This window comes from Gasterosteus aculeatus, chromosome 16, assembly GCF_964276395.1.
Source record: "Gasterosteus aculeatus chromosome 16, fGasAcu3.hap1.1, whole genome shotgun sequence".
Classification (NCBI taxonomy): domain Eukaryota; kingdom Metazoa; phylum Chordata; class Actinopteri; order Perciformes; family Gasterosteidae; genus Gasterosteus; species Gasterosteus aculeatus.
Genome location: NC_135704.1, coordinates 14,239,914 through 14,262,714, shown reverse-complemented (window position 1 = coordinate 14,262,714; position 22,801 = coordinate 14,239,914). Strand labels below are relative to the sequence as shown.

The window sequence follows — 22,801 nt, the reverse complement described above, 5'->3', positions numbered from 1 at the left end:
CATTATTGAACCATGCAGCTTGCCTTATCTGGGAAAATTTGAGTAGTGTATTCCTTTTCTATGTGTATCAAGTGTCAGTGTGAACAACTTCTATATCCATGTCCGCAATTTATGCCCCTTGAATGGGTGTACAATGACAAATTGAAAATAAAAAACATTACTACATGCACTTGTATCATTGACACACAATGTTTATTCAGAAGAGCGTGCAGAAATACTTTAGGTATAATGAAAATAGCCTTCAATTCAAGTTTAGGACATGCACGTTGGTGTTTACATGAATAAATAGTGTCTTTTGACAAGCAAAGATGATATACAATATGAGAGTTGCCATGGTAGTAAGTTGTCAACTGCATTTTTTAGTGGAGCTGAAGTTCAGAATCTAACTATACCTCTACATGACAAATATTGTGACACGGATAGTGAAATAGTAAAAAACTTCTAGAAAATAGTGGAATGTGTTTTTCTATAAAACTACCAGGTAAAAGATGAACAGTATTTTATCATGGGCTGCTTAAGTGAAACTAGTCTGTCCCATTGGCAACGGTTTACCGAAGAGGATCTGAGCCCTGAGACCGTCGGTACACCCTGCTAAGACGATCCCTTTCTTTGGATTACAGACAGCAGAGACACGTGTTCTCCGACGTCCAGTCTCAGCACATGCCATCATGTTGCAAGACACACAGTTACCAGCTGCCAGGCAATAAATCTTGACACTGTGAAGATTATGTACAGAGTTTGATGAATATATCAGAGGTGCTGTTTTGAATATCCAGTCACCATCGTGTGTTATCAACTGTAAATTATAGTAGTTACATCAAAAAGTGAAGAGTTTACACGAGGGAATTCATTTAGCTCTTGTATTGGATTATCTTAGATTGTACAGGTGAACCTAACACACTGGTGACTGTGTACATAACAGTTGATGTAGATGGTTTCACATATAAATTGCATAGCACATTTGGGCAATCCAACATACTCCAGGTGATGGTTGAGTTCATCACTGTAACATTAAGGAGAACACTGTATAATGTCAAACTGTAAATATAACAGAAATTCTACTCCAGAGATGAGTTGAGAATGTTTTTAGCATTATATAAAATACAATTTAATAAAAATGTATTCAGCGCAACTTTCTTTGGGTTGTGTTTTTTTAAAGCTCATTTGAAATGCAGGACCATTATCATCTGTGTTTACGGCTAATGCATTAATGGAAATAAAGCAAGCATGTGAAAAATATTCAGTACAGTATTTGACCCAAAAGGCACTGAAGAGGTTCATTTCAAACCTACTGAACAATCTGTCTGTTAGTCTTCCGTCAGTTTAAAGATGACGAATAGATCTTCTGTAACCGAAAAGACAAAAGATGGTATGTTCCTTTTAAATGCCAAGCTAAATTGAACATACATTTAATGTAAAATACACAAAGACGTTGTTATACGATTGTCAACTCTGGAAATGTGACTTGCATGGTCACGTCGGGGGTCTCATCTATTTCCCCCGTTCACTTGCGGGCGACAGTCTCAGACAGCTTCTTCAGCCTCTTCTTCAGCTCCAGAGGGAATTTCTCGTAGCACTTCTTACACACCGGCTTCATGTCAAACTCCACAAACTTGTTTCTGTGGTGAGAGATCAAGTGGGGAAAAGTGGCTTAGTAACTTGCTGGTTTGTAAGTACATTCTTGCACACAGACAATCACACATTTCATAGACGTTAATATTGTGGGTGGCCATTTTTAGAATGAAACTATTTATTGAAGGTGTCTTTGTCTCGGTGCTAATTTATACATGGTGGGGGGAGAAATCCCTCAAAATGACATTTGGGTTACTTCTTTGAATAGTTCCTGACAAATTACGTTTGTTTCAACCGTTTAGTAATTCTTGACAGCGAGATGGATGGCATTACAATACAGTGTTACTGTAAAATAGGTATTGATGATAGCTGTGATAACTAATTGTTAATAATACTCGTATGAAAACACAGGTGGAGCGAATCAAGCGCCTTCCCTTTAACTACACCAACAATGGCCAGCTCTTTAAAGCGTTTCCCGCCGGCTGTCCTGGACAACATTTGTCCCTGAAGCAGATCGTCGCTGGCGCGGCACCTGTTCAACCCGCTGGGACATTAGCACGTCCACAGCTGCGGCTGGGAAGCTGCCGGAAGAGATTATAGCGCTACCCTTCATAACCAGACGCACCGAGGAAACAGGCAAATCAGTCATGTCACATGGTGACGGGATGGCGCTGTTTGCACAGCAGAGATTTGTGCGAGCCCTTAATCCTCGCTGGTGTTTCTGGCTGAGAGGCGGTGATGGACCGGCACATTTTCTAGTGTTAGGCCACTCAAACATATTCAGTCTCTGCTTATTCACAGCCGGACAAACAAAATATGACATGGAACAAAAACGTGTGATTGAGACCGTTTGACATGTGATAAACACAGGCAGGAGGAAAAGATGGAAACTGACCAAAGGAAGAACAGTTGAAGTGAGGAGAAAGGAGAGCGGGCGGATCACAGGCACATTAGTTTCTTCTTCTTCTCTTTGGAGTCGCGTTCGCACTTGGCCAGCCGCCGTTTCATGTCGTCCGGCAGGCGCTCGTAGCAGTGCTTACATACCGGCTTCAGATCCACTTCCACAAACTTATCTCTGACAGTGCAGGGAGGGAGAGGGAGATGGCGCGGGGTTTGAAAGAGGTGGAGAGAAAAGGGTAGCGCAGTTGGAGGGAAGGAGGAGACAGACATTGAGGAGGCATAGGTAGAACAGGGGAAGATGGATGAGAGGAAGACGTAGGAGGAAGAAAAGTGGAGCAAGAGAAACACAAAACAAGAGAAAGGTGAAAAAAAACTGAACGAACAGGATTGAAAAAGAGTTAAGGCAGTAAATAGTACCGGATGCAGGGCAGTGACAGAAAAAGGACAGGAAAAGAGGGAGCTGGACCGAATGTGAATGTGTGGCAGTCTTCACAGAGCTTGACTAAGAGCAAATGAATACTTGCTCTATCTTTGTGTGGCCACTCCCCAGTGACATCATCAATGTTACACTGCGTCACCTTGTCACTTGTCACGTGTCACTTACTTGAGGGTGAGCTTGGTGTTGCAGGTGGAGCAGGCAAAACAGTTGACACACCAAGCCTTGTTGAGGGCGGACACCACTGAAAAAACAAAAAACAAAACACTGTCACAAGAGACGCCGTTGCAACTCACCGTCACATGGCTGAAGATGAACACATTCGGTAAGAGGTTCTCTAACAAACACTGGTTGGTAGGGCAGCACCATCAATAAAACATTTATATTTTTACAAAAAACAGCTTTCTTACCATCGCCTTCAATCACACGGTTGCAGTGGTAGCAAACATCTCCAAACAGCTGAGCGTGACGGAGGAAGAGAGACAGAGACAGAGAGTGAGCAACAGAGCGACAAATCTCACACAAGTTACAGAATTATGTAATACTTCTTTCGTGTGCTCAACGTGAATAACGAGAGTTACCTGGTTATAGTGAGTCTCACAGTAGGCCAGGCCCTTGCGCTCGTAGTGACGGTGTCCCAGGAAGGGTTTCTCACACTTGGCACACACAAAATGCTGCGAACAAACCCAAAGCCAAGCGCACAGTGTTAGCACGGCCGCCAGTCAGAACATTATCTCAGTCTGACGTCATCAGCTCAGTCCAGATGTGCTGTGGCCGCGTTCAGGGGCGAACACAAGACAGCAGAGAAGGTGGACGGAGTTGTGAGCTAGAGAGGAAGCTCTAATCCGCCAACCAGACACCGGGGGAATAAAGGGTTGGATATATGACAGAATCAAAAGGCGGGTGTTTCCCATTTCTGATGAATTCCTCTCCAGCGACGGAACATCACACGTGTCTGTGTGTGGTAGAGGGAGATTACACCAATATGGGTTTCCTAAAGCCAAAACATAAAGAATTTGGCCAAACCTTAATGTCTGTCAATATTCAATGTTGGGCGATTTGACGATTACAACAAACCTGTCAATTAAGAACGGATTTCCGACATATTTTGGTTTAAAAGGCCTCTCACAGAGAATTAAACCTCAGGGACCTTTATCAACCAATTGAATCCCAAATATTTAACTGCTTTGTGCTTTCATGATAAATGAAAATGCTGTTAGGGAATTAAGGCAGCTCGGTTGAGATTATGATCTGAGCTCGAGATAAGAGTTGTATTTAATTGTAGATCATGACACAGCATTGGCCGCACAGACACTATTAGTGTAGCCCTCAGATGGAGGCCGGGAGGTGTGAGCCAGGCAGGGAGAAGTAGGACACGAGGGCAGCAATCGATATCAGGCCGATACTTATTCCCCTCACCATGTCGAAGTGTCTCTCACAATAGGCTCGACCACCTCGCTCAAAATATGGGTGGCCCTGAAATGGGCGCTCACACACAGTGCACACGTGATGCTTTATGTGGGGCAGGAAAGACAGGAAAACGAGCACAACGTGAACGAAAGAGATAACAAAGAGACGGGTAATGGCGGAAGGAGTGTTAAACTCGGGAGATGGAGCGCAATAAACACAGCTGTGGAGATAAAGCTGGGAAAAGTATGAGTCACACATGAGGCACGTATTAAACGTTTGCTCTCTTTGGACGTTTCTCAAACATATAAAAGTAAATTGTACTTAGCAGAAAAGCCATAAAAACATTTCTGTATATATCATCATGAATCATGAACCTTGTAGATTTCTGTTCACCGCTGTGCGTTTAGAAAACAGGAAAAAAATCCTTTAAGATACAACAACGACACTACATCATTAGATAAACTCTTTTGAATTTCCAAAAGTTCATACCTCCACGTGCCACTGTTTGCCCATGGCATTAACCACGCGGCCCTCGATGGGTCTCCTACAGGCCCCGCAGATGGGGACCCCCATCTTGTCGTGGCAGGGCAGACAGTAGAGCTCCCCCTTCAGCTCCCTGGCATCAGCAGTCAGCTCTTTGCTGCGGAGACGGAGGGAAACCCCAACAGTTACAAGGGTTACAATTATGATGTGTGTGTGTGTGTTCATCCAATTGCAACTACACAGTTAGTCCACGAGAGAGCAGTCTTTGGCCCATCATGTAGTGGTGTTGGTATTTTGTTTGCAGAGACAATACATTTCTGAGCTGCTTTGTTGGATCTCTGAGGTTAATTAGGAATTTACAACAAATTTGTATACCTCATCTCACTATGCAGAATACCTCAGTTATGTTATGAAAAGCAGCTTAAACATAGCATTTGTCAGGGAGGGGGGTTCCTGTGATAATGTGAGGGCCCTTGGGCAGAGGATATTGCATGTGTACAGACTGTGAAGCCCCCTGAGGCTTTACAAAATACATTTTATTGAATAGAAACAAAGGATTACAAGACCTCTATCTGCCTGAGGCATATTTTGTGTGTTACCCACAACCTGACTCAGCTTGCAGCCTAAAGTCCTCCCACTGCCTTCATGCTCTCTTTGATTTGTGAGACTGACACAGCTGGAAGAAATGTGTGTGTGTGTGTGTGTGTGTGTGAGTGTGCGTGCATGTATACCCGCAGTTATTGCAGTTAAAGTGATCGGGGTGGTACGGGTCGTTCTTGAACAGAAGCGGCTGCTCCTCAATGATGGCGTGGCACTTCTGACAGATGTACTTGCCGAGGCCTCGAGCTTTCTCTCTGTTGTGACATGGACGACACAGGTGCCTGATGGGAGAGAAAAAACACAAATGGAGAGAGATGCTTGATTCGACACTTAACTGATATTTGGAAAATCGGTTGTTTAAGGAATCAGGAAACATTTATTGCCAAAATATGTCATACACACAAGGAATTTGACTTGGCGGTTGGTGCGTAACAGTAGACAGTATAACATTAGACAACACCCAAGCAGTGCACAAGTAATAAAATAAAATGAGATGCTAATGCTATGGGTTAGTAGAATAAGGCTATGGGTTAGTTTAAAATAAGAGAATAAAGTTAAAAATTAAAAATATTTTAAAAGTTAAAAAATATTTAAAGAAATTAAAAAGTAAAGTGCACTAGCGAACAAGTGACAAAAGTGATGAGTGAAAAATGACAGTAAAGTGACATGTGCAGAATGAAAGAAAGTGACCGATGGAATGACAGAGTCAGTCAAGCTTAAGCTAAACCCTTCTCCAAACATTTCAAGGAAATGTGTTAGATAGTTTCCCTCTAGTCCGAATAGCTTTTGAGGCTAGAACGATCAAAAGGAGGTTAACAAGCAGAAGGTCATGAGAATTCTTCAGATAACGGTTTGCCGATAAAACAGCGTCATCGAAAACCACACGCCCGTCTGGCCACAGACATCGACTGATATTAATAAACAAATAACAGAATGGTGGGTGGTTGGAGAGGAACTGACCTTCCAGCATTCTTAACAAATCCAACATCTGCGAGCACAGCCTGGCAGATGTCACAGCAGAAGCAGTCTGGATGCCAGCTGTTGTTCATGGCCTTGATCACGCGGCCGATGATGAACTCACCTGAGAGAACACCAGGAGATTAAAAAAAGGGCATGAAGTCAAAGCGCCATCTCAATGAGACGGGTGAAAGACAGTGGGTGGATAGTATTTATTACTTTAGTTGCTGAACTTACCACACTGGTGGCAGCAGGGAGCGAACAGCATCTGGAAGTCGTGTTCGCAGTATTTCCTGCCTTCAAACTGTCCACGGGAATTTGCACACAGTTAATTAAAGCAAACAGCTGTATGTTGACACGATTTAATGGCAGTAACATGAACAGTGTAGTCCTAAGCGACATTTCCAGACTCCTATATGGATTTTCAGCAAAAGAGGACAACCACTTTCATGATTTTGAAGTAGAAAAAGCAATAGCCACTTGTAAAAATACGTTGTGCTGTATACTAAATTACACGTGTCACATGACCTTTCTTTGACTGCTCAGCTTCGAGAGCATTCTGGAGAAGCAACGTTAAATTCATCAAAAAGGTAAAGATTGAGGGATGGATAATGACAATCGATGGCGTGGCACTAGTCTTCTATATTGGATCTTTTAGTCCTTGTGATTGTGCAGCGCAAAACATCAATGTGGGCGTTAATGTCAAAATCACACAGCCCAAGTCCCACAGTTATAAAGTTATAGGAAAACAACATTTTCTGAATTTCTCCAGAGTTGAAATGATTAAAGATAGCTCTTTGTGTGGCTTTCACGTTCTTTCCACTTTAAATATACAAAACCCAAATCAGTAAGGTCCTACTTTCAGCGTGTCCAGTTACAGGCTCAAGCTACAGTTACAGTCGGTCGCTTATTTATGGCAACAGATTCAATTATTTACAAGGACTCAGAGGTTCATGTGAATCCTTTGGCTTTGATCTTTGTATTGATCGGTGCATTAGGGACACTTTCGAACCCAAACAGGAAAGCGTCAGGCTCTCTGGGGCCTGTCGGAGAACCCGCCGGCCTCGCGTCAAAGCTGGTGATCATCTCACTTTCTGGAATGGGCTTGAAAACATTTATGGTTTATTGTTGAGCTCACCCGTCTTTATTTACCTCAACGGGCCCATGTGTTTAAATTCTTTGTCTGAGGAATGTGCACCGACAAAAGCCTGATAAACAGTGATGCAACCGTCTGGAAAGAGAAAGATGGCTCGTGGCGGCCCCTTCAAATGTGTTCTGAGCTGCTAAGACAAGCGGAACCAGGATTACATGGATCTTTTCAGCGCAACGGCCGGAAACACATGCAAACATCTCCCGAACCATTTGATGTGTCAACTGTTTTTGGCATGTGTTGACCAATCTGAGTGGATTCCATTTGCATCCCACGCCTTCCTCTCGCGGTGTAATAAATCTGTCAGTTGCTGCATTCTTCATCTTTTCAGATGAGTGTCAGACCGAAAGAATCGTCCACGTCAAAGTGTTACCTCGTAGAAGAGTCCCTCTGGGAATTGTTGGAAGCACTGGGCGCACACGAAGCACTGCTCGTGGTAGAGCTCCCCGTTGCTGTTCACTATCTTCTCAGCCGGGGCAAAACCACTTTTGCAGCGCTCGCACATGGCGTTGGCCAAAGCGTTGGCCATGTTGCTGGGGGGGGGGGAAACAACAAAAATACCCCTATCAGAATACGCTCACATAGTCAAAACACGCGTTGACATTGAAAGACAGTACTTATGATAGTTAGAAGCAGCAATGCAATATCTGCTAAAAGACAAAATGACGAAATCCGGCATCTAATGACTTTTACTGTAAGAAGGTATTGCAAAGGAATTATGTATGAATGCTGGTATAGGAAAGTATAAGCTATATTGACAGTTTATTCATTTTTATTTTACACATTTAATTTCATCTTGGTTTGGTTGATGGTACTGGTATGTTGCTTTGAGAAGTTCCATTTCTTTAGCTTTTTTTTTCAAATTGGGAAGTTCAACCTTCTAACTTTACGACTTAAATGTTCACTAAAATGATGATATTCTGTTACATTATGGTTCTGTAATACACTATCCTTTTTATCGGACATGTACACTACGTTGAACCTAATTTATAATACAATAAATCTATTTTTAATTTCATTTAAATGTGTTTCTGCAGGAACAACACGTTTCCCAAAAGCAGAGATCATGCTGCGACTCGCCAATAATTCTACTTCTATCACACGTTTCCCTGCCACCAACCACTGGAACATGGACTCTACACGAGGAGAAGAAGGAAGAGAGAAGGGAAAATGTGATGCAAGATGTTATCAGCCCCGTAAAGTCACACACACAACTCTTGGTCAGGTTTATTTTGGCTCAGCGTATCAGGGCGTGGGGATCACTGAGGTGGGAAACCCAAATGTTGTCTTTAGAGGGTCGAGCTGAAGTCACAGTTTATGCACAGCGTGTGTACGCTGGTCTCCACTTTTCAAAGTGCCTCGGTGAATCTGTTCCGTCGTTAGAAAAAGGCCATCGGCCGGCCCGCGCTGGTATTTAGCGGCACGCGAACGAGCATCCGGGCAACACGTGGAAAAAGACTCCACGCTCTCACATCACACCAGGTGCGTTCTCAAGTCTATGACGAATGGAGGCACGCCCCAAAATCTGCCACACGGCTTCATCAAACATCTTCACCTTTTCTTCAACTCACCATCACATGTATTAGTCAGTCACAATGTCAAACATTTAAGTTGACTGATGTGAGAGGTTAATACTAGAAAAAAGTTGCCAGTTGCCAGTTAACAGAAAGAGGAAAATAAAGAGCGAGCGGGGGAATGGAGGGACTGTCCCGGCGTCTCTGCTTTGTTTGAAAGGTCAGAATACCAAAGTGTATCCAGGCAACACAAACACACACAAAAGGCAGGGTACTTTCTTTTTTTTTTTTAATGGAGCGATGCCATCTGTTCACATTAACTTAGTTAGATTCAACTGAGAGTCAACAAAATTCCCCAAAATCTCAAGACACGTTGATTGTCACTTCTGCTCCAAGTCAGTGGTAGGAAAAAAAATCACAGCTTCCATCTGGGTCCAACTTATCGAACACACGTTGCTGTGTACACCCGGGCTGGCCCGGTATCACACGGGCACACCGCCCTGCCCGTTCCGAAGGTTTTTTTTGGAGGAAGTGACACATCCCGCAGGCATTTCCCACCCTCCGATCGGCCTTACTCACCCCGTGGGATGGGAGAAACAAGCCAACAGTGGAATAAAACTGGAATAAAATGGGTTTTCTAAAGCCACATGCAATTCAGCGCCCCGGGTCATTGGTGGGGGTCGTTGGTGATACAGAAAAGACAGGACCCCTCTCCAACTCCCTGGCTCAGCAGAGCCAAACTGCTTCACCCCCCCCCCTGCACCATCCAGGCTCTCCATCCAGTGTGCTGACCTACTGACTGACCTCATTTTTAGAATCATTTTAGATCGTTATTGCAAATAGTTAAATACAAGTAGGTGGGGAGCAGGTTTCTTCTTCCACATTGCAAACCCTCCCCGTAAGGACCAGTGACTACAAATGGAGGGCGGATGTCGGCGGTAGAGATGATGGCATCCTTTCCTGTTGTGAATACCTTCTGCTTCCCTTCACCCTCCTCTGGTCTCCATGTGTCTTCAGTTCTCTTGCACCCGCTAAAGCATCCTACACATCTGCAAACACTACAGCACCGAATAGGCAGTCAAATAATCCTTCATTATTTTCATCTCTTACCGCAAATTTATGGAAAGCTGAATGCAAGATATTGCTCACAGCTGTCTGAATATTCAAAGCTCAGCCGATGCCTTTGTGGTTCTTACAGAGTATAATTTTCAAAGAATACTTTCATTTTCTTCTTTTACAGCTGTACAGTTTCATTGAACAATGTCTATGGTCAACAGGCCTTTTAATGTGATACTAAGCGAGACTTTGGCTGTAAATGCCACGCATGGAGGCTTTAATGTCTCTATGACCACAAGACTGTTTCTCTTGTGCCACCCGAGCTCAAACCACTTTCTATCTTCTGCACACAGGCAGATTGGCCACTCCAGTCCTTTCACAAACCTGTGGGTGACCCCACGTCCACCTTTTCCTACGGCCTAAGATGAGCTACGATCGGTCAGAAATATGACGTATGACGTATATTTAGCCTGCCGCTCATGAAAGCATACTTGGAATGCTGCTTTGCAAATTCTACTCTGCGTAACAACTTGAAATAGCCCCTCCTGTGCTCCACTCCGGTGGCACTCGGAGCTATTCCTGCGCTAACATGGCACCCGTTTAAACCAAATCCAACGGGCTGGTAACCGTGGCGACTAGAACGTGGTTACCAGTTACGGTTCTTCGCATTCTGCGACACAACGGTAAGCTCAGAACACTTTGTGGCACTTCCCTTTGAAAAGAAAAAAAATCCTCCTTAATCTGTGACAGTAATTTAGTGATGTAGTAAATCCTCCACCAATCACAAGACAAGGGAATTAAACATCAGGTAGTGCATTTAATAATGACCTTGAGAATGAAAAGGCCTCACAACTATTAACTGTTACCTCCATTACTGACTCAATACTGCTACTAAAACCAATCTGCACGCTTCACAACACGCACAACACAACACGCTTCTTTCCTGCTGAAATATCTCTGAAACCGTATGTAAAAGTTATAAAAATAAAATTAGGCATGGCTAAAGGAACATATTCCATCCAATCATACGAAGTCTCCTCATTAGTGCAAACATTATCCTGGTTGAAGAACTAACTATTTCTCTTTAACCCCGGTCTTGTCAACTGTGTACTTACAAGCGGGCGTAAAAATCACAAAACTCCTTATAGACTTTGACATCGCTCTTTCGTCTCTGGGACTTGGACACCGCGACCTCGGCCTCCCCCCCCTCGCCGTCCTGGAGCCTCTGGCGGTAACCGTTCCTCTCCATCTGGACTCCATCGCCCGGGGCTTCTCCATCCTCCGGTATCGACGGCGGCAGGACGCGGCCGTTCATCTCCATGCTCGCCCACGCCGGTCCACGGGGGGGGAGACTGAGGGAGTCCAGCGGGCACCACGTGTCCAAAAACAACAAAACAAACCAACACTCGCAATCCTCCGTGCTTTGTTTTCATGCGCGTTTGCACTTCCAGGAAGGGGAAACGCTGTCGAGGGAGCGGAGCCGCGATGCACGCAGCACGGAGGAGACCCAAACACTGATCAGAGTGCGCTGGCCGTACCCTCCCTCTCTCTCCCTCTCCCCCTCCCTCACACGCACTCCCTCCTTCTCTCGTTCGCACATCAACACTCGCGCTCTTTCCTCAGTCGGTCACCCCTCCTGTCCCACTCGCTGTCTATTCTGGGGCAGGTTAGTGACACTAAAGAGCCAAACATGACGCCAATCCAGACAGGGGTCACTCATTATATATTTATATATATATATATATATATATATATATATTATATTCTCTTTCACTGATTTCCAGTCTATGCCTAATTTGACTTCAATCTGCGTGGGTTCGTGTAACAGCTGGAACAGTGCGGTTTTTGGGGAGATACAACAATTTGGCTCCGACTGCTAAGTGTTGCGCAAAGTAGGAATGCTGCACAAGAAGGTGGAGAAGCTGAAGTAGTCAGAAACACTTCACGACAGAAACAGAACGGATCCCTGTTTATCTCAGGGATTGTATAAACACACCAGAGCAGTACACAACACACACCACAAGAAACTGGAGCCAGATTGTTTTGGTCTAATTAGTGTGTTAAATGTTTAAATAATGAAATGTTTATAGTGTAACAAATAAAAGCTACACGGCTTCGGACTGGAATCTGAAATGATTTACTGCAGGAGTCGTGAACTTTGGATTTCCTCTGCGTTTGCAGTTTTCATGACCCCCTCGCACTGGTTAGCCGTGATAGTTTTTAGGCTGCTTATTTTCCCCCTGACAGGAATAAAACCCGGGGAACATAATGGAAAAAATGGTCTGCGTCTTTTCCAAGTGAGTCACCATAAATGTTTGAAACAACAACGTGAAGCCATCTCGAGCTGCAGTGAAGTATGCTAATCATCCCCAGAAAGCCCGTATCGGTCCGCAGGCATTACTTCAAACCGACAAATATGCGTCTCCTCTGGTAAATGGTCGCTCCCGAAGTGGTTAAACCCAACTGGCTTCTCAAATTGACGACCGCCTCCCAAACCACCGAAACCACATGGTTCCACAGCCGGATACACGCTTCAGAGAGACAAACATGTCGGAGACTCGCTGCTGTGTTAATCCAGCAAAACAAAGGGACGAACAATGAATATACACGTCTTTAAAAAAGGGTCCAAAACAATGTTCCAGACCTGTGTGTGTGTGTGAGCAGCTGAAACATGCCTCACACTCATTCAATACAACACTCTTCTACGTGACCATAATTCTACAAATAGACACCTAGTGGAGCCTCATCTCCAAACTAGGTGCTGGCAGCTGCTGCTTAGTGTCTGTTTGTTAGGGGGGGGGGGTTATCCCTCGTAGGGGGACGAATAACCCTCCTCTGAAAGTGGAAAGTAAGACATTGAAATATAATCGCACTGTTTTAATTTGTATCATTTATTTGTATCCTTTCTAAACACACCACATTAGCACATTTTGCATTATTTTACACTGAGTATTCGATTCACTGGTAGTGGCAGTGCATTGTTGTGTAGTGTATCAAGAACAGTATACTGGCTTCTGCTCCTGCTCAAAAAAAAACTCACTGTTTGCACTCTACTATTAAGTCTGTGTTCTCCAAATGAATTAGTTAATTAAGTAATAAGCCAAATATTTCCCCAGGCAAAGCTCTAAGAGCCTTTCTGAGAGTGAACAAATGTCTGCCGCGTCCGCTGGGGGCCTTTTGGGAACCTCGCCCACTGCCAGTGTTGAGTGAACGGGCTACAATGGAGCAACAGGAAACGCACGTAATCTGTCCTCCAGATTACAGTCGATGCCGTGTTGAGACGGGGAGGATGGCGGGGGGGGCAGGGGGGGGGGGGTCCACCCCAAAATGAGAGCTGCACAATCAGCAACATACAATTCTGCAGATTTGATTTGGGCTCAATTAAACGTAATCAAACATATATTTATATGTACGTGATAAAACGACGCATCTAGAGTTGAAACCATCAGAGTGGGAATGTTCTTTATGAGAAACTTCCAACTACCCTAATTGGCAAGTGATGAAAAACCAGTGTTTCCTTTAGTGGCAGAGTTAAAGTCCAGAATGACAGTAATGCTATGCTAATACTGAACACACTGGCAACCACCACCCAGTGGAATATTGCTTTAAACAATGGTATGAAAAATTCAAATAAAATGCTGATAATCTTGGGTTGAATCTGTCATGCTTCAATGATGAAACACTCCCTCGTTTCAATTGAACTGACGCCGTTTCAGCATCCTCGCTAAGCTTTTTTATGAGCTGCCATTGTTGTTTTAAGGAGTAGTCGCCTCTCCGTCTCACCATGAGAGAGAAAAGGTGCGCTGGATGTCAACCTAAACTTAAAAATGACCCCAGCAACTGTCCGCAGCTGACAAAAAGTCTGCAGTGTGCGTTCCCTCCGCAGGGTAGGACTTCTTCATAGGGTCACTAGAGAGGTCACAGGTCGGGTCTCTTGGAGAATGAAGTAGGAAGTATCCTGTTCTAATGAACTGACCTCTGTGGTAGTTATATTATGGACGGGGAGCCGTTAACAGAGAGGGATCTACTGCAGTGATTCACAAATATCCAAATATCCAAGCCAATAACACCAGCAAATTCCGGAACGATGTCCTTGAAATCCAAAACAACTCCTTTAAGAAAGGACACAGAATATTTTTTAACCTTATACATTTTTTTACCCCAATACAGATGTATCAATAACTTATGAGCTAAACAATCTATGGCGTATATTGTAGAACTCCTGATGTATTTTTCTTATATTGATTTTGACTGTTGCAGGGGTCACCATTTTTTAATTAGGCAGCCAACCGTGGATACATTTACTGAATTGCGATTAATTAAAATAACAGCTATAAGATACAAGATCGGCCTATTGTCACTGATCCCCAAAACAGCGGTTTGATTGCAAAACAATTCAAGACGGAAGCAACAAGCTCGACTCGCAGCAGAGATAAGCGGTTTCAAGCCAAAGAAGCAAATCAAATAAACCCCCCCGTCAAACTCGCACTGTGTCAACAGCCACCATGGTGAACAGACATAAGGGCTGTTTGGCAAAACCATTTTTTCCGGAGGCAAGGCGCAGAGAGTTTGCACACCAACACACACACACACACGCCTGTAACGCTAATTTAGTGACTGTGCAAACATCATTCATCGCTAACATTTCCTTTGTTTTGTACTTCTTGTTCCCCGACGCCCAACCTGACCTGCACATTCAGGGTTCATTTCCACAGGAACGCACTGAGCCCAACGACTAACAACAACAGGTTAAACAAAGTAAGTAACTTTTATTTGACAAATGTAAGTGGGTCTTCTGGGCGGCTGGTAAACGCGTATCACCTCTATGACCCTGTTTGGCCAGGTCGTCATTTAAAAGCACTTAATATACTGCTTCAACGTTCCTGGTTGAATGATGTATTTAGTTTTAAATTTATTGGACATGATTCATTGAAACTCTCTTGACGCCACAATGTGTTTCACTTTGGGTCCAGGATGCAATTTAAGGACAAGTGTGTTTGTACGGAACATTTCCTACCCTGATGGTTTCTGTAGATTAAAACATACTTGGCATGAGATTTATTTTTAATAATAATAAAAAAGCAGGGGAAAACTATTGAGAACTTTGTCACCGCTGTGTTTTCTACGGATACCTTTTTATGTTTTACATTTTCTCATCACTATGACGGGCTTTCCTTCGTCCGACTATCAAGGCCCCCCACCCCGTTTTGTGGCTCGGTCACATGATCAGTATCTGCAATTATGTATTGATGCAACTTGCAGAAAGAATTTGGAAACTCTCGCAGACAAGCCATGCTTCTCGAATGAAACGTTGCTGACTAAAGATGCACAAAGTACACAGTTGAGTCAGATGTTATCTCCTCTGACACGATGATAAATGATGCAGCTACGGTTTTGCTTTGGGCACTTTGCACTGGGGAAGAAATATAAAAAGAACCCGCCCGACCAAATTGTTTTCTGCGTTGCACGGGAAGGAGTGAGGCTTCAAGGGAAGACATTTTGGTTTGACTTTGGACACTTCTGAAGAGAGAGCTCCCTCTTGGTACACATTCCTCACATTACTACAGTCCTCTAATCGCTTCAGGATCACACACACACACACACACACACACAAAATGTGACGAGAGACACCAAGAGAGCGACAGGGAGGGGGTTGGAAGAGAAATTTGAAAAAGACCATCTAAAATTGATGTTATTGCATTGGGAAAACGATATTGTGAAAGACTGCACATGTGGTACATTGTGTGTTGCTGCTGGTCACATGACTTGGAGGAATTCAGCCTTCAGCTGTAGGGTTCGCCGATTAAATACTCGACCCCTCGTCACTACTCGACACAAAGGAGGAGTAGTTTTCTTTGGTGGCGTTGCTGTTTCTGTACAAAACACTCTGGGATTCTCTGTTGTGGAATTGAGAGTCGATCAACTCGAGCGAACGCGACACAAACACATTCACTGAATGAAGCCCAGTTTAAATAGTTTACCAAAACAGAAAAAAAAGAAAGTAAAGAGAAAGGCAACGGATTTGTTAGTTAGAAAACCTTGGAAATGGAAAGTAATTCAAAGTATTAGAAGTGTGAGGCAACCTGGCAATGAGCAGCAGGGAATCTGTGGGATTAGTAACTGTTGGGCCATCAGCTGACTTTATAGTTCATCAGTAGCACTTTTAAAAAGCTATAAAAGTAGCCACAAATATTCTAAATATCCAGTGCGCCAGCGGGGGGGCAAAGGCCTGACTCGTTCTTTAGTTACTTATTGCACCATAGAATTTCTATGAGGAACCATTTACAGCTATTGTCCCGACTTCTGGCTAAAACGTGTGTGTACACCGTCCGATACAAACAGGCAGCGTATCAGCAAACAAACGCACAACACTACGACAGCGGCAGCTGTCATCGGCGTCTCGTCAATGATTAAGCGGAAAGCCTCGGAGGAAGGACTCACCTGAGGCTCTCCCCGGCCACGATCCCATAGCTGTCTGGTCTCTCCTGTCTTCGTCTGTACAAGTCCGAGTTTGACAACTCTTTCAGCCTCAAAGAGTTCATCTCCCCTTCGCCTCGCTCCCACCCTCGGTCTGCTGACAACGCGCACCCACGGCGAGGCTCCAGAGAAACTATGTGATCCACATAAAAAGATGGTCTTGGTTGGCGCTTGTTCTCGCTCTCCCTCTCAAAACACACCTCCCGCGTTCAGCCCCTTGGAGGAATAAAGTGTGCAGAGGTGTGGTTTCACAGCCCGCACACCTATCAAATACTTCTCCCTCCTCCCCCCCCCCCTCCTCTTCCCCTTCCTGCAGCAGGTAGGGAGAAAAGGAGTCACAGCACAGAGCCAGGCATTGCCCTCTGTGGCCTTCACCCTCTCTGTTTACCCCCCACGTCTCCCCGGCCAACTCCTTTGTTTAAAAAGAAATGCAGAGAAAGACCAGCGGGAGCACGAAGGTGAAAAAAAGCCAGAATGTTGCACACACACACACACACACACACACACACACACACACACAATGATAAGCAGCACGTACGGATACATTCGAGAGGACAATGACGTCAGCATCAGAGCCGTGGTCATATTGGATGTTTGCAGATGAGAAAACAGAAATGACCTTTAGCTTATGTTTATATACAAAACAATTGTTGTAAAACTAAAAATAAGCACAAAAAAAAACCTATGAATGAACAATACATAGAACACAGATTAAGAACATTTCTAAATTCAAATATAACCTATTAAAATGTATATACTGCAGTTACCTTTTTACAGATCAACGAATGCAATGACATCACATCACAAAAGGTGTGATGAGCCAACACCGGCAGATAAAACATTCAGGATTTCAACATATCAAAATAAATTACGAGAAAGAACGAGTTTAAGAGCAACAGACGCAAAACGAACCGATATGCTGATGTTTGGATAATAAACTTGTTTTGAACACAGTAATGACAATTAATAAGGACGTACAAAAAACTGCAGTCAGCATTTCAATCTTGATCACAAGGGTGGGAAGTGGAGTAAAGCTGCACTACAAAGAACAATGCCACCTACAATGGAGACATAAAAATGTTTTTTATACACTGCTCCAGTGCACCAGAAGCTACTGTGAATGAGGGAAATGTCAATCTATGAATAATTCATCCTAAAGTTACGTGGGAACAAGAGATCCTCCCGAACAGACACAAAACACCACAGATGCAGATTTTCCGACGGAGCTGAAAGTCGGCTAAGAAACTCGTTTAATGGCAAACGACATGCAGGGACAATCCGCTGTCTTTCCTGCGATGCGACTGAAAAAACGTTATCTGCGTCTCCTCTGGTTTGAAATGGCTGTGGACGGACCAGTGGCTGACAGAAAGCACGTCACTCCTCAATGCACGGACAAGGACGTGTCCTCTGAAGGGTTCGCACTATGCAGATTAACCTTCGGCAGCTTGCCTTGACCTGTTCAGCATTCCGCATGGGTTTGACGAGCGAACACACACACACACACACACACACACACACACACACACACACACACACACACACACAACAAGTGTATAAGCAGAACGTTCCTCATGCATTAGGCTTCACATCTGTGAGCATTTCACTGACCTTTCACTGCATTAGGGATGTGCATGGCCCTTAAAATATGGAAAAATGAACTGTTTTAAGATTTCAATCTGAATTGGAAAAGTGACCACACATCATACCACCGGCTCTGGTTTGCACGGCGCAGCTGTAATGCGTGAGTGATGGTGGCACTACGACCTACTTTGGACTGAAGAGTTTCTAGCAGGTTTTAAATGTGCCGACATAGTTGCCTTGTTAGGAGCCCTCACGCTGACTCGTCACTCACCCAGCCACAGCACCAAACTCTGTGCAACAGGAGTGCACTGCCACAGTGTGGACAACTCCAGTACTGCAGCTTGCTCTTTCTACATTTCCCCCTGCAACGTACCATTTATTTAAATGAACGTCGATCTTGAAATCAGTGACACACGTTACAGGAAACTTCCAAAGAAGTGGATACGCAATAGTTCACTCGCTGAGCAACAGGGCCGAGGTGTGTGCAATAAAGCCCCACTGACATCGAGCTGACTTACGGATAAACCAGAAACGAACATTCTGTGGTTTGATTCCTTATTTATCCGGGATAGAAATTTAATTTCCCGAGGGAGACTTAGCCAAAACAGACTAGCCATGCCAGTTCCAGTTTAAATAGAAATAAAACACAACAGACAGGAAACACAGTCATAACACACACACACACACACACACACACACGGAAAAAGACTGAATGTAGTGAGAACAAAAATCAAAAGGTATGCAGATGTGTGAGACCTTTCACACTGCTGCATTATGACCAATGACAGAAGGAAAGTAATGCAGCACAACAGCTGATTACTAATAGTTCTAACTGTAACGTAAATGTACCTTAACGGCGCTTCGTCTCCGACAGCACGGAGATGGTGTTTGTTGTTGCTCAAGTCCCTTTGCTGCCACTGCAAACACCCCGACTGCCGTTATCGGCGTCCGCACGGCCACATCACTTCCTCTTTGCTGTGTGTGTGTGTGTGTGTTTGTATGTAAATCCAGCGCACAAACATGTAGACCCCTGTGTGTGTGTGTGTGTGTGTGTGTGTGTGTGTGTGTGTGTGTGTGTGTGTGTGTGTGTGTGTGTGTGTGTGTGTCCCTGACTGCCTGACGGGGCGGAGGTGGGGTGTGAGGAGGGACAGTGAGGGGGATGAAAGGCGGTGTAGAGAAGAGGAGGAACCACCACTCCGTTGACCAGACTAGATGATTAAGCTGTTCCCACAGACCGGCCATGTTAGGAGTATCTCTGCGACCTCCATAGAGGAAGTAAAGGTCGAATACTGTGACCACGTGGCGACTGTCACTAAAATAATGATTTTAGAGAAACTAGGAATTAGCTGAGACTAAACTCAACTTTGCAAATAAGAATAAAGACGCAAAACTCAATGGCACCCTTAATAAAACATAGAATGTATTGGTTGAAAAGAATTTGGATTTTTTGCAAAACCAGCATTCATATGAATATATGAAGTCAGAGTGATATATATCTCTGCAGAATCAAACAAATTAAATATGCATATGTTACATAATCACAAATAACATGCCATAACAATTTCAAGGTTCTTGACACACAGAAACACACTCGGAGTAAGTGGCGAGTGCTAAATGTTTACTACATTCTAAAAATGACATCAGTCATACCGCACACACCCTTTCAAATGTAGTTGAGTTTCAATAGAAATTGTTTTTACTAGCTCTGGATTGTCACGGTTTTCTGCTTCTTCTGAAGAAAAATATTGATAAAAAAAACCATAAGACTCCATGAGCGCGCCTCACAATAAATTCAACACCATATGACCATAGTGGGAGGCCTCTGAGCATTAAGATTTCCACCATTACACAAGTTCACCGCTCTTCCAAACAAGGACAAGTCCACACTGGAGACCGGGGACGTTCTTCTAAGCTCCGGTTGCATCAACACAGAGTGCGATTGGATGAAAATGTAAGACGTCGGGAATGCAGCGATCCTTCAGGCCTTCAAAGACGTGCCCTCATACGGCTTTTAGTGTCCAGAGTGCTTTTTATAAAAGCCAGATTCATCCCAGGCCATAATTAAGTCAGCGGTGCACACAGCAGCATTCACACTGGTGGAAAACAACATGGCTCTGAACAGCGCTCCCGGGGGAACGGATGCTCGGGAAGTGGTTCAGAAACTGTCCAGTGTGTCTAAGTGGACATTCCTGTGCAGGGAGGAGAGAGAGAGATCCGCGGCGTATAGCGGAACATCCTTCTTCAAGTGTTGTGTGAGTCCATCACTCGCGTCATGTGTGAGTGTAGGTTGCCTTTAAAACTATTTGGCCTTTAATCGTTAAAAAGTTCTCAGATATCAGAAGGAATAGTGTCCGGTTTAAAATGCAACAAGTATATGAGGTGAAACTAAAAGGTTTTAGTGAGAGCTTGTTGTTCCAATTATGTTCTATTGAGTTAACACAAAAATATTGAGTTCACTGACACGATATAATTGTATTTAATTTCATTATATTTAGACTGACACAAATCATTTTTATGTGACTGACATCACCTCATCAGATCTGAAAATAGTTTAGCAAGAAAAATGAATAGGAGGGATGTTGTAAGCAGGTTCAATGAAGAGCAACACGCACACAGAAACAAACACACACAGAAACATCCAAAAAGCACGTCTGAAAACATGAAAGAAACCAATAATAAACTTCTGCAGATAAGTTCTAGGTTTCAGGTGTCTCATTTAACCCAAAGGGGATGATACCTTTGCAGTAATAATCACAATAGAGTTTATAATGCTTCTTGGGTGTCCTCTTTACATCGGACAGTTTGATTCATAAATAGCTTTCATGTATCATGGAAATCATTTTAGAAAAAGAGCTCAGGTGAAAGGATTTCTATCAGGGCCATTTAATATTTGGCCCTGATCATTAAATAAAATATTTAATATTAATTTAATATTTAATATTTAACATTCATATTTTTTTTTGCGGGGACCACTGCTATAAATAACTCGATCCACCTTCGATCTCGCCATAAAAAGGAAGTGGAGCAGAGATTAGTTTAAGAGCGCGTTACCGGCTTCACGAGCCCCGAGAACAGCGCGTAGGAAACGGGTGTTTAATGCAAAGAAGTCCCCCGGTTCGCCTGTGACACGCGGCAGGGGGCGCTGGCGAGCAGCTCCAGTCACCATGTTGAGATTGTATACAACATTAAAGTAACCGGGCTACATTCAGCTAGCTTCGCGCGGTCAAGAGGGAGAACTTAGCCAACATAAAACTTTAGTACGTGAACGTGAGGAACTTAAATGGGTTCGTCGGGGCTGAATGAGAGGTTTCGTAGCCCGTGAGAGAATGGAACACACCGAGGCTGCCAACTTTTTTTTCTTCTTTTTTTCACCCATCGAAAAACTGTCAACTTCTCAACTTATCGGGCAAATGTCTCCTTTGGGTTAACGGTCACAAACGCTTCACTTACCCGTTCGTCATTTCAGCGATGCCGAGCATCGCGCCACTTTCTCCCGGACCGGACTGAGTATTTTCTGGACTTCGGGACTGCTGATGTCCAGATGTTGCACAGTCGGGGATGAAACGTTGAGCGTCGGTTTTCACAGAATGGCGCAGACGGGCCTCGCCTCGCTTCAGCAAGCCGTCAATGCAGACCCGAGGGAAAATACCACTTCCGCCTGTGACTTTCAATGTAAAACCATTCTCCTCTTCGACGTGTCGGACATAAAGAAATCCAACTATTCATTAGATTTAAAATTACATATAATAATACAAATTAAATCTAATTTTCACAATAGAATAATTATTTCTCTCAATCTGTAAAATACATTAAATGTAATGATTCCATGAAACTGTTTTTACAAATACATCTAAAAATGTAAAGAATAAATAAGTACAATAACAAAAGGATCTAAATATATTCTTTAAAAAATGAAAATATTAAAAATAATAATAAAGTGATTGGGAAAAGCTGTTAAGACAATCTATTTAAATAGTATTATTGCTTGCACAATGCCATACGTGCTCTTTTGTTTTACCTGTTGAGCAAGCTGTGTTTTGCGCATATTTGCATTCAATCACCTTCAGTACATCTAACCAAATGCTAAAGTATGATAACATCTGGGATTCCACCTTGTCAAGATAGGAAAGCACATTCACAGATTTATTTTTATTTTTATTATCGGAGCTTTATTTTGAAGGCAAAAGCGCGTGTTGACTGTTTTTCTGTGTATCCATGGCAGCTTCTCATTCATTCCGGGACCTACTACTACAAAATAGCAATTGTCTGTTTTATTGCTCGTAAACGGCAACACCCAGCCTGCAATCCCAAGTTCACAGCGTGTTTGTGTCTCAACGGATGAGACGTGCATCCGCCGTGTTGTTAGCTTGAGTAGAGGGATTTGATTAATACGTTTACACACACAGAATCAAATCAGGCTTTATGAAAATACTTTTCTTTTTTCTGCCAACCGGAAACTGTGATACATGGCGAGTGGGTGCGAGTCTGCATAATATAAGAAAACAATGAACGATGATCAAATGGATAGCAAAAAAGTATCCGAAAGAAATGCATCACATTGGGCGAGGTTTTAATAATAGTGCTGTTTCTCAGGGAGATAAAAGCAGATAAAGCACGTTTTTCTTTCCTCCCAGTGGTACACAGTAGCTACGATTGAAGTTTCCT

General features: G+C 43.6%; 1 protein-coding gene across 9 annotated transcripts; it reads right to left on the bottom strand.

Moving 5' to 3' along the window:
• Window positions 1–173: 173 nt before the first annotated feature.
• LOC120833510 (LIM and senescent cell antigen-like-containing domain protein 1) lies at window positions 174–21,797 on the bottom strand. Of its 9 annotated transcripts, XM_078091209.1 has the most exons (12): window positions 18,986–19,091; window positions 16,520–16,688; window positions 7,882–8,041; window positions 6,596–6,662; window positions 6,362–6,482; window positions 5,533–5,682; window positions 4,808–4,958; window positions 3,490–3,582; window positions 3,319–3,367; window positions 3,077–3,152; window positions 2,468–2,647; window positions 174–1,619 (listed from the first exon to the last, which is right to left on the bottom strand). In XM_078091209.1, the coding sequence occupies exons 2-11, from the start codon at window positions 16,618–16,620 to the stop codon at window positions 2,512–2,514; spliced, it is 1,104 nt and encodes a 367-aa protein (XP_077947335.1). In that variant the 5' UTR covers window positions 16,621–16,688; window positions 18,986–19,091; the 3' UTR covers window positions 174–1,619; window positions 2,468–2,511. The 9 variants fall into 9 exon arrangements, with proteins under 9 accessions (XP_077947335.1, XP_077947338.1, XP_077947336.1 ...); XM_078091212.1 differs by lacking the exons at window positions 16,520–16,688; window positions 18,986–19,091 and adding an exon at window positions 21,587–21,796; XM_078091210.1 differs by lacking the exons at window positions 2,468–2,647; window positions 18,986–19,091 and adding an exon at window positions 21,587–21,759.
• Window positions 21,798–22,801: the final 1,004 nt, after the last annotated feature.